Source organism: Equus quagga, chromosome 8, assembly GCF_021613505.1.
Source record: "Equus quagga isolate Etosha38 chromosome 8, UCLA_HA_Equagga_1.0, whole genome shotgun sequence".
In the NCBI taxonomy this organism is placed as follows: domain Eukaryota; kingdom Metazoa; phylum Chordata; class Mammalia; order Perissodactyla; family Equidae; genus Equus; species Equus quagga.
The window spans coordinates 106,758,360-106,776,487 of record NC_060274.1 but is presented as its reverse complement, the minus strand read 5'-3'; the positions used below and the strand labels follow the sequence as shown (position 1 = coordinate 106,776,487).

At 39.1% G+C, this 18,128-nt stretch overlaps 1 protein-coding gene across 1 annotated transcript in view; it reads left to right on the top strand.

The window, feature by feature from the left end:
• The window catches only part of GRM8 (glutamate metabotropic receptor 8), a 718,399-nt gene that overhangs the window by 314,539 nt on the left and 385,732 nt on the right, over positions 1 to 18,128 (top strand). The window contains exons 4-6 of the mRNA XM_046670043.1: positions 48 to 183; positions 652 to 806; positions 2,352 to 2,489. Coding sequence (XP_046525999.1) covers positions 48 to 183; positions 652 to 806; positions 2,352 to 2,489 — 429 coding nt within the window. The remainder of the gene's footprint in view (positions 1 to 47; positions 184 to 651; positions 807 to 2,351; positions 2,490 to 18,128) is intronic.

Genomic DNA, 18,128 nt, shown 5'->3' with positions numbered 1-18,128 from the left:
ACAAATGCCCTTTCTGAATCCCTCTCTCTCTCTCTCTTTTTTAATAGGTGGTGTTTGCATTGCTCAATCACAGAAAATCCCACGTGAACCAAGACCTGGGGAATTTGAAAAGATCATCAAACGCCTGCTAGAAACACCTAATGCTCGGGCAGTGATTATGTTTGCCAATGAAGATGACATCAGGTTCTGATTACTTTTCTTCCTTATGTGGGATCAGATTTGCAGCCCACATCCTTTTTCTAGCATATTTCATGTTCAATGTAAAATCTTGTGAGATTTCACAGGAATTGCAATATTCTCATGCAATTATAGCCTACCTTCTGCTGCACGAGGCACAACAGCCTTCTCGTTTCTCAGTCTGAAATGCCTATATGGGAAAACCTAGGGACTGAAAGAAGTGAGACAAATAAGGATGATAGACAGAATGACGTGAATGAGGTGAAGGATGAGGCTAATTAACAGGTGCTGGAGTTAAAGTCTCCAATACGTTTCCTTAGGAGATGATAAGACTCGGGCGATTAGAATGACTGACTAATTGCTTAACAGTGACCTACTGAGTATAAATAACTTGATATCGCCAGTCTTGTAAGATTAATAAGTGTAGTGTTTCTTGATAAATGTAGTATGTTTTATTTCTTTTTATTCCTATAGGAGGATATTGGAAGCAGCGAAAAAATTAAACCAAAGTGGGCATTTTCTCTGGATTGGCTCAGATAGTTGGGGATCTAAAATAGCACCCGTTTATCAACAGGAGGAGATTGCAGAAGGGGCTGTGACGATTTTGCCCAAAAGAACATCAATTGATGGTAAGGATGCACCATAGGGAATTTGTTTCATTCCAGCTGAATCAAAACTCAAAGGCAAAACCAGAGTAGCAGCGTATGATGAAATGCACCTATTATTGTTGACTCTGGATTGAATTTTTAGCTCTGATGGCAGAATTGCCATAACAGTAACTATTTAACCCAACATATATATTTTTTTATTAAGAAAGAGTATCTATTAGTATTTTTTTAAGAAAGAGAATTATAGTTGGCCTTAAATATTTCTATGATGTTGCCCTCTAAGTTTGCATATTTCCATGGGCATATATGATGATTACAGCATTGTTGGAGGGAGAGTGTTTGCTTTATAGAAAATGAAGACATGATGCTAGGCTGACCCTATGGATAAATAAATACAACAGCAAAAATGTGGAGCATCTCTGAAAGGCAATCTGTCTCCCAAATATCTTTTCCAATGGTCTTGACAGTAACTGAAATTCCTACCTTTCCTATTATCCTTTGGAGTAAGGCATTATTTCTAGGTGGTCTCTGTTCAATGAGGTGGTTACCTGAGCAGGCTGACACTTTAGCTCATTGTCCATGACTTCATAAGGTTAAATTAGTACTGATTAGTTTATTGAATTAGCTGAAAATGGAACATACAGGACGGATAAATTTTGAGGCAGGTAGAAGCATAGAAACCAGGAATATGGACCTCTACTAGGAGAAAAAGAGAAGAATAAGAAAAGTCTGAACTGGGGGCTGGCCCCATGGTGCAGCGGTTAAGTTTGCACATTCTGCTTCGGTGGCCTGGGGTTCTCTGGTTCGGATCCTGGGTGTGGACATGACACTGCATGGCAAGCCATGCTAAGACGGTGTCCCACATATAAAGTAGAGGAAGATGGGCATGGATGTTAGCTCAGGACCAGTCTTCCTCAGCAAAAAGAGGAGGATTGGCAGCAGATGTTACCTCAGGGCTAATCTTCCTCAAAAAAAAAAAAAAGAAAAAAGAAAAGTCTGAGCTGGCTCTGAATATTCAACATGAGGTCACTGGTCACTGCTGCCGAAAGATGAAGAGGAGAGGGAGAGGTTGTGAGGACAACACTAACAACAGGCTTTCCAGTGATGCTCATCCCCAGACCCAGGTGCCTGAATGGTGAATGGTGGGGTGGAGATATTGTCCACTGATTGTCCTTGGCTTTTGTGATAAGAGAAGCCTTATTTCTGGGCTATTGGCTCTCCCTCATTTGTTAATATGGTTTGGGTTTTTTTTTTTCTGCTTTATCTCCCCAAACCACCCCATACATAGTTGTATATCTTAGTTGTGGGTCCTTCTAGTTGTGACATGTAGGATGCCGCCTCAATGTGACCTGACGAGCAGTGCCATGTCCGCGCCTAGGATCCGAACCCTGGGCTGCTGCAGCAGAGCGCGCCAACTTAACCACTTGGCCACGGGGCCAGCCCCTGGTTTGGGTTTTTTTTCATGCAATGATCACAACATAGCATAACATCCATTCAAAAGCTCTGACAGTATTCAGTTTTGATTTTGAACGAATATTAAAATCATACCATTCTTCTTTAAAATAGGGTTTGATCGATACTTCAGAAGCCGAACTCTTGCCAATAATCGAAGAAATGTGTGGTTTGCAGAATTTTGGGAGGAGAATTTTGGATGCAAGTTAGGATCACATGGAAAAAGGAACAGTCATATAAAGAAATGCACAGGTAGCCACTTAAATGTTTCCTTGGTGCATTTGTTTTATTACCACCTGAGAAATGAAGTTTTTCTATGTGGATAATGATGAGAGTATCTCTATTTCCTTCTGTCTCTTGTTATAGTTTCTCAGCAGAGCTGAGAGTACACTGATCATTCAGCAAACTTAGGTGTACTTATTGGTTCTTACAGTCAACCAACAAGTATTTATTGAACACATGCCATGTGTCCACCACTGGGATATTTCAATTCTATTTTAAAAACATTTATTGAATTTCTACTTTGGGCAAGGCACTTTATTAGGTTTGGTGGGATATAGACAAACAAGCAAGACATGATATTGCTCTGCAGAAGCTCAAAATGTAGTGAGGGTGATGGATCATGATAAATTGTTCTAAGCCAGTGCTGTGTTCGCTATTTCAACCCATGTCCCCTGTAAAACTCTTGTCCCCTATATCCTGGGTAACTCTAGCACCTATGACTTTTTTGATGCTTTACTTTATATATCTTGTGTTTAAAAATAATAGTGATATTGTGCATTTTTTTAATGTAAGAATGAAACTTTTTTATTTCCAGATAACATGATTGTGTACATAGAAACGCTAATGGATTTTAAAAATTGCTTTAAAACCAAGTGGTAAATTTAGCAAGGCCACAGATACAAGGTCAATATAAATACTCATTTTTTAATCCATTTTTAAATATATATGTATTATATAACATATATTACTAACTAACACATGGAAAGTGAAATTTAAAGAATACTCTTTATAGCATGAACAAAAAGCCATAAAACTTAGAGATAATTTTAAGGTGCATAAATCTTCTACTCAGAATACTATAAAACTTGAGTGAGAATTTTATAATCATATGCTTCATCCCCTCACCTGCATATTTTGTTGTCCTCCTTTCCTTCTACTCACTTCCTTTGGAAATAGATGTTCAAATAAAAGATGTAATATGACAAATGTTGGAGCAGATATATAAACAGAGTGAGGATGGGGATGTGAAAATAGGCGCTAGCTGTGGATGGATCTAACTTCAGGCTTCCTGCGTGCCAGGTATTGTTCCAGGAGCTGGGGTGAGTGAAAGGGGACAAGGTCTGTGCTTGTGGAAGCTTACATTCCTGTGTGAGGAGACAGACACTAAATAAGTAAACACATTAATGAACAGAGACTTCCAGATGCTGAAACATACTTATGGGAAATACAACAGAGTAAATGTGACAGGGTGACCAGGTGGTATTGGCAGGAAGAGCAGCAATTAGATTGTGCAGTCAGAGGATGCTTCGCCAAAGAGGTGACATTTGAGATGAGACCTCAACAGCAAGAAGTTGTTGCCATGTGAAGATATGATGGCAGCCCATTCTAGAATTTAGGACAAACCTCCTTTGTTCAACATAGAGAAAAAAAAAAATTCCAGGGAGGCTAGAGTGAGTGAGAGTGAGGATAGTGAGTAAGAGGGAGAGTGATGGCAGATGAGGCTAAAGCGATGATCTGGTGCCAGTCATGCAAGGTCTTGAAGTTCTTTCTAGAAGTTCCAGAGCTGAGGAGTTTGGGCTTTATCCTACTGTAGGGTAGAATTACTTGAGGCTTTTCATCTAGGGCATTGCTCAGATACCTGTTTCAAGAAGATTCCTCTCGTAGAAGTGTAAGGATTGGAGATTAGGGGAGAGAAAGGAGAAAGGTCAGTCAGGACCCATCCAGTACAGACAGGCAATGACAGCCTAAACAAGGAGGTGAAAGTTAGGGCACAATCCAGAGGATAGGAGTCCTAGTAGGTAGTATTTATAGTACAGGGTGAGTGATTAATGCTGGAGGTGGTGCTAAGTGATGGAAGTTCTGAATGTTAAATCTCTACCAGCTAGGTCTAGGAAAATGGTGATGTAATTAGTTAACAGAGAAGACAGAATGAATTGTAGATTTACAGGGACTAATTTGAATTTGGTTCTGAGATAGCCCCATGGAACTGCCCAGCAGGTGGCAGCATAAGGTCTGGGACCCCACAGAGAGTTCAGCACTGAAAATACAGAGGGAGCAGGAGATGAAGACCTGGAAGTTAAAGATAAGAGCAGAGAAGCAGTTGCCATAGGAGATTGAGCAGAGATGAGAGATGACAACTGAAGACTCTAGGGGAGGAGCCAGGAAGGGAAACTGAATGTCGCAGGTTTGGGGAAGGAGATGAACTGAGAGTCCATGCTGTCTCAGTCTCCAGGAGAGAAGATGGGGTGCACGCAGCTTCAGTGCTGCAGAAAGGTGTGGCTGAGGGATAAGAAATGGGATAGAGACTCAGATTGGGAGAGTTTGAGGCAGACCCAGAATAGAGGAAGTAGAAGGAAGAATGCTTTTCCAAGAAGTTTGGTAGAGGAAGAAAGTAGATATGGTGGGAGAACTTGAGAAAGAAGCAAGTTTGCCGAAATTTTCTTTAGGATGGGGCACATTTAAGAGTGTTTCCAGAAATATATAATATTCACAAGGAATGACTAGAGAAAAAGAAATTAAATGTGGAGCGGGGTCTTGAGAAAAACTTTAGGGAGAGGCATTAAGAGGAAGGTGTCACCTTTAAATAATGTTATTTAGTTGGGGAAAAATACACTTACATAGCAGAGGGAAACAATCCCATAATTAAAGGCTAAATTTGGACGTAGATATTAAGGAAGTTCAGAACGTGTATGACTATAAGTTCAAGTTGTAAAATTCATCCAAGATGAGGGAAAAGGTGGGTTGGCAGGGCAAAAGCGTCGAGTATGATATGGCACGGAGATGAGTGAAGGACATTTGGGAGGTCCAGCTTATTGGAGAGGAGGGAGCATGTTAAGGAATAATGGGCTTGAAAGGAGGGTTTACTTACAAGTACTTTCTGTGCTTTTCATTCCCATATATTTTACACTGTGCTTAATTCTGAATTCCATTGTTATTCGATCATCTTCACATTCATAGCCTATTATTGTTTAGACCATATTAATGAAAATCTACCAGTTAATGAAAGGTGTGAACTCAGTTCTTTTTAATATGTATAATAAAATTGGTATGAAATTAGTTATTAACTAATCACACAACTTTTTAACAGACTGTTTTCAGAATAACCAGTTTCTCTAAACTCATATTTTCCAAAAACGTTGGTATATGTAGATGTCCTTTTAGCATCTGTAGATGGTATATACTGGACACTTCTTTCAGGCATAAATACTGCACTGGTTTGTGGTAGAATCCAGATTTGGTGGCATGTCTGCTTCAGATTCCTTTGATTTATTTGGGTGTTGCTAAAATTGTGACAATCTGTCCAATTAGAACTATTTCTAGTGCAATGAAAATGATGTTTACTCCAAGTGCTAGGGCAAGGGCACCCTTAGGGAACAGGGTCAGTAAACAGATTTTCACGCAAATTCCATTGTGGGTGATACTGAAATAACTTGTCTCTGGGTAGAAAATAAATAATGCAATGTTCTAATTTAATTTTTTTTTTTTTAAAAAGTAACACATGAATGTTTCCAGATGGTGAGAAAAGATATTTGTGCCTCAAATTACTGTCAACACTCAGTTTTCATCTCTGGTTTTGGGGAGGAAAGAAGATGATTTAGCACGTTAGTGGTCAAATGTACTTAAGAGGAAAAAAACTACAGGATAATCATGAGTAGAGGTGTCCAGGGTTTGAAAAATTATTTATATTTCCCTATTGTCCAACTTCATCTAATTCATAAGTGAATGTATACAGATGTGATGTTTCAAAATTTGGCCTTATGAGGTTCACATTTTAACCATCCACAATGAGTCAAAAAGTTGGGGAACTCTGTGGAAGTGGGATATCTACAGGGCCCTTTTTGCTGCATTAAAACATCATTTGTGCGTTATGTTTTGAGTAAAATTTTATATTAGGTGATAGTACTCTGTGAATGTAATTATTTGCTTCCCTTGTGGATGATACTGGCGATGTATTTACATGGATAAGAGAGTGCTTCCCAGCAGGATGGGGCTTTTGTCTTATCAATTTTCAGGAGATGGAATGTCTTCAAGTAGTGAGGAGCATTCTCTTCCTAAAATTAACTCGGTGCAGTTTTCTGAGATGAGTTTTCCCCCTGGAATCTCAGGAAAGCTTTCAAAAAGATGCGATGTTACTGTTAACTTTGATATGCTGGCCAAATTCCAAAGTGAAGTAATTCCTACCATCCACTTAGCTATTTATGTAGTTATTATTGCTTCTGAGAGCTGCTGAGTTCTGAAAGCTACTACTACTTAATCCTACTTAAAATTCCCTTTGTCTTTCTCAAGAAGAAAAAAGGATTCTTTTATACTTGTTATCAGTGGTGATGGGTGTTATTTTATAGACATTTATCTGACCTCTCCCTCTCTCCCTCCCTCCCTTGATCTCCTCTCAGCCTTAATGCCTTTCCAGTCCTCACAACCCAGACACCCACAGCCTCCCTTGAAAATAGTGGGTCTTCCTCGCATCTCGCTGTTTTGGCACATTTTTCACACACCTATTTCCCCCCTCAGGCTTCTGGCTGAACTCCTGTTCCACTCTTCCTCACCACCTCATTTTTTCCCTATCTTTTCTTTATCATTCCCTTCCTGACGTTGTTTTGTTCAGCAAGACTCTTACTGGCAGTGGAGAATTTTTTCTTTTGAGGTCTTGCCTGATTTTCTTAACGCTGTCATTCTGATTTCTTGTCTTCCATAGGTGGTCTGATGGTGAATATTGTGGGGACCTGGCTCTGTGCTGTTGAGCTACTCACCAACGGCAGGCTCCCTCTCAACTCGCACTATGTCTTGGCCTTCATTTCTCCCTCATGAATTGTAGATAACTGCACTTATCAAAACAACATCCTCTGACCCAGCCAAGAAATCCAGCTGGTTCCATATATCATCTTAAAACCTTCTTTTGCCTTATTCCTCCGTCCATCCATTCAGTCATCCTTCATTCACTGGTTTATTCATTTTGGATAGCCCAGCTTGTGCCAGACAGTGTGCTACAGATACAGAGACAAGGAATGGACCACTCTTGCCCTCGAGTTGCTCACACAGACATATACACTGTCTTATTGAATCCGAAGTGCTTTCCTGTCTGTTGGGTTTTGCTCCTCAGCCTGGAGTTTGGGGCACTGCTGCTTAGTCTGCATACAGCTGACACTCAGATGCTAAATGGTGGTGAGCATATGCTACTTGAAATGGCCTATTGATTCTTATTTATGATGATAGAAATAGCGGTAGTGGAAAAAGCAATGCACAAATATTTTTCTTCCCACAAACAAGCAATTTCTGTCAGTGAACCAAAGAGCAGGCTCGATAATTAGCCCACTGAAAGACCTGTCAGTTTACTTTATACTGCCAGAGTAACTAGGTAACTTTTCAGGTGTAACTACCTCTCAACCATCCTCTGTTTGTTTTGGGAGGCTGTGAAAGGTGGAAACTCTCAACTGTGCACTCAGGACTCGTGGAAACCATGAGCATTAATTGGGTAGTTAGCAAGGGGTATGGATTTACACAATTTGATTTGGTGATTCAGAATGAAAGGAAACCAAGATAACTTTTCCTGCATCAAAATGTGTTCTGTCATCCCCATTTGTGCCTTGCCTAGAGAAAAATTCTTTTGGGGACAATGTCTTTACATTAGCACCATGAGGTGGTCATTAGCCCATATGCTCCTGTTCTTAGTGAGTAAAATAGCAGACACCTCAGAATGACTTATTTATGCTACTTCTGAGATTCCATACTAAAGTTCAATAGATGCATCTGAGATGACAAAACAGGCATTGATTTCAGACATATTGGATTTAAGAATTTTAAAGCTGGGATGTAAAATCAAGATCATCCCCTCGTTTTCTAGGTGAAGAAATTGGAACCCAGAGAAGTTAAGTGAACTGTTGAAAAATCACAGTTTTAGAGCTGCAACTAGAATCTGCGTCTGTTTTATTTGAATTTGTTTGAATTTTATATCCTCAGCTTATTTTATTATTTATTTATTTCAGAATTTTTACCACATAGTTGAAATGTATTTTTTCTCTTTATGATAATTTATATATGACAGCAATGCTTTGTGGAATTTGAAAATCAGGAGCTATAAAGTGAAAGAAAAATAATATATTGGTTGGTACCTAATCCTATAAAAAACAGTAAAGATTTTAATATTCTTCACTTTGATTTTCAATGATATATGTAGTATTTGTGAGTGGGTCTTAGAATAACCCTTTTCCTCCAGTTCCCTGGCCCCTTGCCGTTTATACGAGCAGACCTAGTACTATATTTAAAAAGAAATTAGAGAAACTATCAACTGTAAGCTTCTATAACTCTAAGTTTGGTGGCACTGAATTATAGCAATTCACTTTGCTAAATGACAGTTAGTTTGCTCATTTAGTCATTCCGTTATAGGAAAAAAACCCCACCTATTTTAAAGCAGTACAGGAAGCACTATAATGTCTAATAGCACTTCTAGAACTTTAGTACGCCAACAAATCACCTGAGCACCTGGTTAAAATGCAGATGTTGATTTCATAGACCTGGGGTGAGGCATTTTGCATTTCTGACCAGTCCCAGGTGATGCGGATATCAATGGGCCCTGGGCCACACTTTGAGTAAGGGGTGGGGGGGGGGGGGTCTTAGAGTTAGTTAATAGAGATAACAACAGCACCTGATGTTTAATTAGCAGAATAGATATTCAACTGTGCTATAGATCACTGATAAACTCAAGATGTCCTACAGAAGATCATCTAAATAAGACTTAAAATTTTCGAATGCAAAAATTTACAATCACTAGACTGTGTTAGATACACTCTCTGCAGTAAGTATTTAGATCAGTAAAGGATAAAGATACAGTAATGTGTGTATGTATTTCTCTCCTCATTAGGAAATTTTAAAGTGGGAAACTTAATTACTGAATTTAAAGAAATGTACACAGATACACCTGTATCTCCACAATCTGCAAAGTAGATTGCAAAGTTTGCCATGTCAGGATCCAAAAATATTCTAAAAATTTAAAAAACTGCACTGTCAGTCGTAAAGACACATACAAGAATGGAGCTGGAAAGGTCCATAGAGATCATTTTGTAGAAAAGGAAATTGAGGCCCATCTGGCCTAAGTGAATTGTTTATAGTCCTGTAGCTACCTGAAGGTGGTGGTAGGACTGAACTCTGATTGGACACTTGATTCTTTCCTCAATCCCTTCCTCAGCCCAGTGAGGGGCTGAGTTGCACTGACCCTTCCGTTGTTTTTTCCTGGTATAATGGCCTGAATGTTTTCCTAATGGCCATCTAAGTTTAAGTATTCCCTCTCTGTGAAGCTCCCTAACTACTAAAGGGGGTCAAATTGATGCTCTTGGTCTGAGAAACACTAATACTGCTGCAATTGTGGAAGCATAAGAAAGTACCGTGAACTTCAAGGGTTCATAAACTCTCACATTTCTCAGGCAATAACTTAAAACAGAGGAACACCCATTCTACAGAGCCAAATGAATTTAAGAGTCTAGGAATCTCTGGCAAAGAATATAATGGACTCAGCATGAACTTGATTGATTAGGAGTCACACGTATCTGGATGAACATGTTGTCTGGAATATTACACTGAAGGATGCAGAAATGGAAAAGGGACTATAGACAATATAATTAAGCAGTTTTGAGAACCAATTATTTGAAAACTTATAGTAAAATGTGGGCCACTGAGGATGAGGGAGGGATTAGGAAAGTTCAGAAACATTCGAAGAAATTGTCTTTCTCTCAATGCTTATTAAACTTCAGTTGGAACCAACTCATTAAAACAAAACAAAACAAAGAAAGAAAGAATATACAGATGTCTCAACACTAAGAAAATTTGATATCCCTCTGTCTAGATAGACACAGGAGACTAATTATTTACATTACAAAAGGAATATTTATTTTCTAAGAAGTTTTACCTTGAGATTCCTTTAAATCTCTGTGGGATCTGAGGGAATCCCATGGCTATTATGACTTGATGAAATAAAAGAGATTTACCACAAACTCTTAGGAACAAACAAAAAGAACTATCTAGCTGAACAAAGAATTGGATACATTAGGGCAAAGGAGGCTTCAAATGAAGCGTCATCCAGAATTTACTAAGGCTAATTGAGAAAACCTCCTGGAGAGTCTTATGTTTTGGTTACTTGTGGCTTTTGTTAAAACTCTATAACATGATAAACTTCTTCAGTCCCTCTCCTCAAGGAGTTTATATGTTATGATAAAGACAGTAATTAGAAAAATGAAGTGATTAATCTGTAAGTTTCTAGTAGGCAGGGCCTGTATCCTCAGGACTTAGCATGTGCTTAGCATTATGTTTGTTGAATTAGTTCATTGGTCAAAAATGATGGCCAAATTGTCCTTTTGCTTTCCATTCTGATCATGTAGATATGATGGGCAGGGCTTAGTTTGGCTTGCGTTTGACAAATATTTTAATTGTTGGAATGGTATTGTTAATGAGAGAAAAAGCTCAATACAAATGGCTATATTAAAAGGGCCTTTACTATGATTTAAGAATAAAATTAACTCTTCTGGTAGTTCGTCTGTCCTTAAATTCCTGACTGCACTGCTAATATAGAGATGAGAATATGATTCTAGAATCACATATGGGCCTGTGTCCATCAGTCAAACTCTAACTGGAGTATTTGGCTTCCTGATTATAAATACCAGGACTCTGTAGTGTTGTATTTAAAAAATTACATTTATGCTATCTGGGAAGAAAGTACTGTATAGCCATACTACCTCTAATGAGGTAACAGAATGAGAAGAAGACAACTTGGAAAATATGATAGGAAATATCAGTTAAGAATGTGTTCATTCATTCAACTTAAGTGTGTTTATTTGTTTGTTAGTCTACTGTTGATTTCTTTTCCCCATAAGAACACACGCTTCATGAGGGCATGGACTTTGTTTTGTTCTCTGCTGCATCCCAGTGCCTAGGATGGCATTTAGCACAAATAGGCTTCCTTAAAATACTTGTTGAATGAATGAATGAATTGAATTCAGCTTATTTATAATCTACTTCTTGTCAGGCACTATTAGATGTCAGGGGCATGTTGGTGAACAAAACAGAAATGGTACTTGCTCTTATGGGGCAAGTCTATATGGGAAGATGAATAATTGAGTCATGTTCTTGCAATGAAATGTGCTATGGCTGGTGAATGAGAGCATATATCAGGGAAACCTAATGTAGCACAGGGGAGAAGAGTGATGCCATTTGAGCTGAGACTAAAACATGAGCAGAACTTAGATAAGATGAAGAGGTGATCAGTAGGATTATTATTTCATGCAGAGGGAAGCACAAAGGCCAGTAGACAAGAGAGAGGATAGCAGTTTGAGGAACTGAACAAGTTCACCATGGCTGTGGTAGGCAGTAGGGTAGGAGAATAGTGAGAAAGAAGGATGGAAACCTCGGAAAAGGACAGATCATGTAAGATAATTATATGCCTCCTGAGGGAGTTGAAATTTGTTTTGAAAGGCAATGAACAGGCACTAAAAGGTTTTAAGTAGATCAGTGACATAATTGGATTTCCATTTTAGAAAGACTGTTCTGGCTGTAGCATGGCACTGACAAGGAATCACACTAGAAGAAGGAGACTAGTTAGGTATTACAGTCCTTCTTCCGGAGATGATAGTGGCCTGAGTTATGAGGATTCTACTGCACCTGGGGTGGAGAGAAGGATAGAAAAGATATTTTAAGAGATATATTTAGGACTTGGCAATTAATTATTTAAGGAGTGGACAAATCGTGGATGACACCTTGATTCTTAGATTGGGAAATTGGGTCATTGGTTGGGAGAGCATTCCTGACATATGTGTGATTGGAGAAAATGGGGGAGATGAATTCTGTTTGGGATATACTGAATTTAAAAAACTTATGAGATACTCAGCTGCAGATGTCTGGGAAGCAGTTAGTTCGTTATGTGAGTCTGAAGCTGAGAAAAGACGTTTTGCCGTGAAGAGAGAGGTGTGAGTCAATAGGCTATGAGTGCATGAGATAGAACCAGAAAGTGTGTGGACAGTGAATTGCAGAGGGCCTGAGTCAGAGCTTGAGGGACTCAGCCTTTAGGAAATATGTTGAAGGAGAGGACCCTGGATTTCCATTTTCTCTAGGAATTGTTTTCAATATCCATGGGTGGACCCCATAAGCTCATGTCTCTGATCTACAACCCTAATTCACTCCCTAATGTCTCTGCAGCTACAACTGACTAGTTTAAGGCTGGGTGCTTAATCCAAGCTGGACCATCAGAGTCCCTCCAAGGGATGTTTAAAACTGGAACTAGGGGCTGGCCCCGTGGCTGAGTGGTTAAGTTCGCGCGCTCTGCTGCAGGTGGCCCAGTGTTTCGTTGGTTTGAATCCTGGGTGTGGACATGGCACTGCTCATCAAACCACACTGAGGCAGCGTCCCACATGCCACAACTAGAAGGACCCACAATGAAGAATATACAACTATGTACCGGGGGGCTTGGGGAGAAAAAGGAAAAAAATAAAATCTTTAAAAAAAAAAAAAACTGGAACTAAAGAAGGAAGCTCACTCCCCCTTGTCGGGGGTCGGCGGTGAGGCTGTGAGAGGTGAGGCTGTGAGATTGTCAAGTTCCTCTCTGTCATGAAAAATTTGGCCTGAAAGAATGATATTGACCTGTGGACAGGAAAGAGACGACAAATAGAAAGAGTTCCCGCTGTGATCAAGACCTTAACCATGCCCTTCCTGGAGAGTTCAAAATCTTTCTAATTAAGTTTTCCCATCCTTATCTAGCACCCTAGTGTCCAGACTAACGTATGATGTTAATACTTAGGAAGATCTGAGGAGATAGGATGCCTGAAGTTTATTGTCTGCTACATGGGGACTACATCCGGTACTGTTGCTTACCTATCCAACAGCAATTCCTTTTCTTCTAGGCCAGCACTGTCCAATAGAACTTTCTGTGATGAGGACAGTTTTCTATATCTGCGTTGTCCAATGGAGTAGCCATTAGCCACATGTGGCTTTTGGTCATTTGAAATGTAGCTAGTGCCACTGAGAAAATGAATTTTAAATTTTACTTAATTTTAATAGTTTACATTTAAATGCAAATAGCCACATGTGGCTAGTGGCTATCATATTAAACAGCAGAGGCCTAGGCTGGCAGACAAACAAAACAGCGGTTTTGTTTTAGTGTACACCCCGTGTAACCTAGTTAATTCTGAGTGGTCTGGTCCACTTATGGTGGTCCTATCCTGCTTGCCAGTGTTTGGTTGAGAGGGTGACTTGTAACACAGTTCTGGTCAATGAGATAGATAGGAAAGTCTTCCAGGACCCTTCAGGGAGTGGGGGATGGGGAGTCTTTTTGTTCTTCTGGTTAGTATTATGTTTGCCATTGGTGGCTGGATCTGCAGCAGGGGAATCATGCTGAGGATAGCATAATGGAAAAGTAGAAGGAAACACGGTCACAGCTGACATCTTTGAACCTCTGAATTGACCAGTCCTGGAATGCCCTTCCATTCTGGTGATACGAGATAATAATAAATCCTGTCAATTTTAAAGCCATTTTGCATTGGATTTTCTGTTATTTGCAGCTGAAAGCATCCTAATACAATGTATTATTAATAAATGGAAATGATTTATTTAACATGACATGAACATGCCTCATTTTAAGAAGATATGAAAAAATTAAAATTCTAAAATAAATCAGGAGGTTAATATTTGCAATACAGACAAATTGTTTATGTTAAGTGGATTCACCGTAGGTTTCTTAAATACTGACTTCCCAGTGAATATAAAATGTGATCTGATTTATTAAAATTAAAATGATACACAGCATTTCAACAGTATTTCACTGAGACATATTTCTATGTAAGTCAGAATTATTAAACCCACGTATTAGAGAAGACTCCTTAATTTATCAAAATAATTCACCTCTAGCTTCCTTTAAACAACATGCCCTGTAGTCTACAATTGTAAAAATATTATTTTACAGATGGTGGTGGTGTGCTACTTACCACCCAGACAGACAGAAATGTAGCTAAGCATTTTTCTTTGCAGTGTAAGTGAAAGCCTGTTCAAAGTGTTTGCGAGTTTATTAGCTAAATCATAAGACCTAAGAGGGACTAGATGTTTCTATTATATTTCCATGTCTAGTAAAATTCTCAGCCTCATTGGTAGAGATTCAAATGCTACATGTTAGCTGTGTGATCTTCGGCAAGTAACTTAATCTCTAAAAATTCTTGCTGAATGTTAGTTTTTCCTGTCTCTAGATTTAGGTGAAGGCGGTGGTGGTTGTTATCTGTGTACCTATCTTTCACAAAGGCCAGTCAAATTGCTGTGGTTCTTCCTTATGTTACCAAAATGCTCCTTGGCTAAAACATTGAGCTTAAATGTAGAACTTGTATTATTTTTCAAAATGGTACTTATTTCTTTATGCATTTCTCCAGTATGTCCCACCAGTGGGCTGAATTGGGATGTGGCTATTTGCTGGGAAAGGAGTTAACGTTCTGACCAACAGATAATGTTGTTCCACCCCTGTATTACTTTCCATTAAACCATTGACCCATATAGAACCCTTTAGCTGCAGGTTTATTTGCTTACGTCACTGTGGTCAAATGGTTAGAATTATAGATTTTCATTTGGGAAAATGATTAACGTCTTTCATTAAAGACGTTAAAATGCTCGTTTGTTTTTCCCCTTTGTTGATGGTTCACGAAATACCAAAGCTTTCCCTGGCCTTGCTGTGGGAGGTGGGAATATGTTCTACATCTGTCTCCTACCTAGCTATCTTTCAGAAAGAATATAGGCAATGTTAGCTACGCTGTTAGATGGGAGCAATACTCAATTTTTTGCCAAGAGAGATCCAAGATTCCAAATATGCCGATTCAGCAGAACGCAGTGAGATTATCTAAAACTGAAGAAGTGCTCAGGAATCCATCAGAATATGTGATAATTTAGATAAAATTCAACTCCCAGTAGCCAACAGAGAATCAGAGGACATCAGAGAAGGAAGGAAACTTAGAGGTCATCTCATTCAGTGTTTTGCTGAGCTTCACCTCTCAGACTGATGTAAAATGAGGACAGGGAAAGCACAGAAATATTTCAGTTTTACTGATTCAGTAGAACTTATGAAGGCTTTTACTGGTGCAAAATGAGGCTTTCTCATTGACTCTAAATAGGCTTATTTGCAGCACACAGAAGGGTTTCCACTGTGATCTTCTCTTTGTCCCTAGTCAGAGTGAAGGCGTAGGTCTGAAGTGAGCTGATAGCCGTGGAAGTGAAAAGTACCAGCCGACTGGAGTGCAAGGAAGGGGCTGGCTGCCAGCTTCGGGTTCAGCACCCTGAGGAGTGTCGTTTGTCTGAGCTACTTTTATGAAACAGGAGCCCTTTCCTGTATTTGTACCTGTGAAAGGGAGCAGTGGTGTAGCTGATCCAGAGCAGCCAAAACCAAATCATTCATATTGCTTTAGAATGCCCACCTACCCCACTTTTTCAGGAGGGTTAGTTTACATTTCAATACATGGCCAACATTCTGGGAATGCTGGCTTGATGCTTCCCAGAGAGGTCTCATTAATTGGTATGAGGGTTTAATTCAGTACAGTCCAGAAAACGGTTTAGCTTTTTCTCCCCTGAACAAGGATGGAAAATGTCCCTGTTACTGATATCTTTGTGGGATCAGTCTGCATCATCCCTGAGACGGACAACAAGCCCGGCTTTGGCGTGCTGTGCTGGCTGCATGACTCATATTCTTCCCCAGAGGGCCGCAGGTTTGATGAAATGTTTAAATGACCTTTTAGGACAGATGTATGAGGCTGGGCAAACAATTTGTTCTTCCAATTCTTAATAACTTTCATGTGTATTTGGGGTAAGTGTAGACACAGTTGGGAAGAGTGTGGCAAGAGTCTTGGGTAATCATTGGAGATGAGGGTGATGATGTTGATGATGATACTGATGATAATTTTGATATAATTAAGCAGAGAGTAAGATTTGCCAAAAGAGGATCAAACTTAACTCAGGTGCTCATCAGCAGCTCCCTCCTCTCTCTCTCAAAGACAGACACACAGAGTGTGTTCTGTCACTGGTGACTTTCTAACCCTCCAGTGCTCCTCAGGGACCACAACCCTGTGACCAGGGAACTTTTCCCCTTGACTGCTCTCTGGGAAGCTCAGTAGTATCTTTAACATGGCAAGAATAATTCAAGATTAGATTTACTTCAACAGAATCTCCAGGAAAATACTGTATGCCTTTGTAAACTACAGACAACCTCATTATTCAATCTGTCCTTATGGAATCTTTTAAGTTGGCTATAGGATTCACTTCCTAGTTCTTAGGTATCTATCTCCAGTTGATTCTTTTTCATCTAACTCTAGTTCTTAAAAAAGTATCCCCTCCTGGTGCGATTTTCAGGTACATCCCATCCTCATTTCAGGTTCTAGATTGAAAAATTCTTTTTTGAGTTGCCCAGATGGACCACATCTTAGTCTACCTGGCTTTTGTCATCCGAATCTCTTGAGTGAGTCTAACTTGTCTGCACACATTTCCAGAATAATGCTTCTCTGCCCTTTCAAAATGCAGCCCTCCCTTCTTTTGGCCCTTTATTCTGCTGTTCTAGTACATTCATTCATTCATTGCCACTCAGAATAAATATTAGATAAACATCTAAGGTTTAACTTCACGTTTTATCTATTTTATTATCTGGAAACTGGCTACATGCAAACTATAGTAACTTAGACATGGGGAATATTACCAAGAAACTCTCCATACACATATATTTTGGATAATGAAATTTTGACTCTGTAAGGTGAATTAACTGTGAATTTTTTTAAGAAAAATATGTATTCAGTGACTTTTTATTATATTGCCATGCTATTAATCTGTTGGCATTAATGAATTCATGCATCCTGCTCAGAAGTTAATGAACCTTGTTTATTCTATGGATTTTCTCATTCACTCCTTCCCTCTCTTCTTATCTTCTTGGCATCACTGTTGACTTGATAAAAGATGTTGCACATCCCACTGCTGTAGCCTTTGCAAGTTTTTTGGTGATTATTGTACATTTAGGGACCTGTATAGTTCTAGATCTCTGGTCAAATTATTTTGAAATTGTCATATAAAATGCACTGGAGAAAACTGAAAATGTGCAGAAGTAGGCAAGCTTTTCTTTATAAAAAATGCAATCTAAATAAACAGTGAGAGGTATAAAATGTGTCTGGAATTTTACTGCTCTGTTTTCTTCATTTGTTGTTTTTCATACTTAGCTGGTTGATCTCAAGATGTGTTAATGGGTATGACAAGGGTATATGTAATTCCTGTCAATAATGTAGGGAAGCTCAAATTTAATTTTTCAGTTTATGTTAGTGTGCCGAATGACCCTATCATCAATGTCTCTGCCTTGTAACAGCTGCCTTGGCTTCATGGTAGAGCACTTATGTTGGAACAAGACAACCTAAGTAAAGCAGAACATCATTGTACTTGCACAGTTACCTGGGTTACTTTGTGGTTATAAAGAGTGGGATTCAAATTACATCATTACAATCACCCCATGCTATTTATAGGATACCTTGACAAAAATTCTACTCTACCAAGTGACACAAAGGATAAGAAAATGCAGCCCCCTGCCCTTTGGGAGCTTATATTTCCAGGGAGAAAAACAAGCTTGCCTTTGGATTCAGATAAGAACCTTTATTATGATTACAAATTGGGTTTCCTCATTTCATTTCAAGA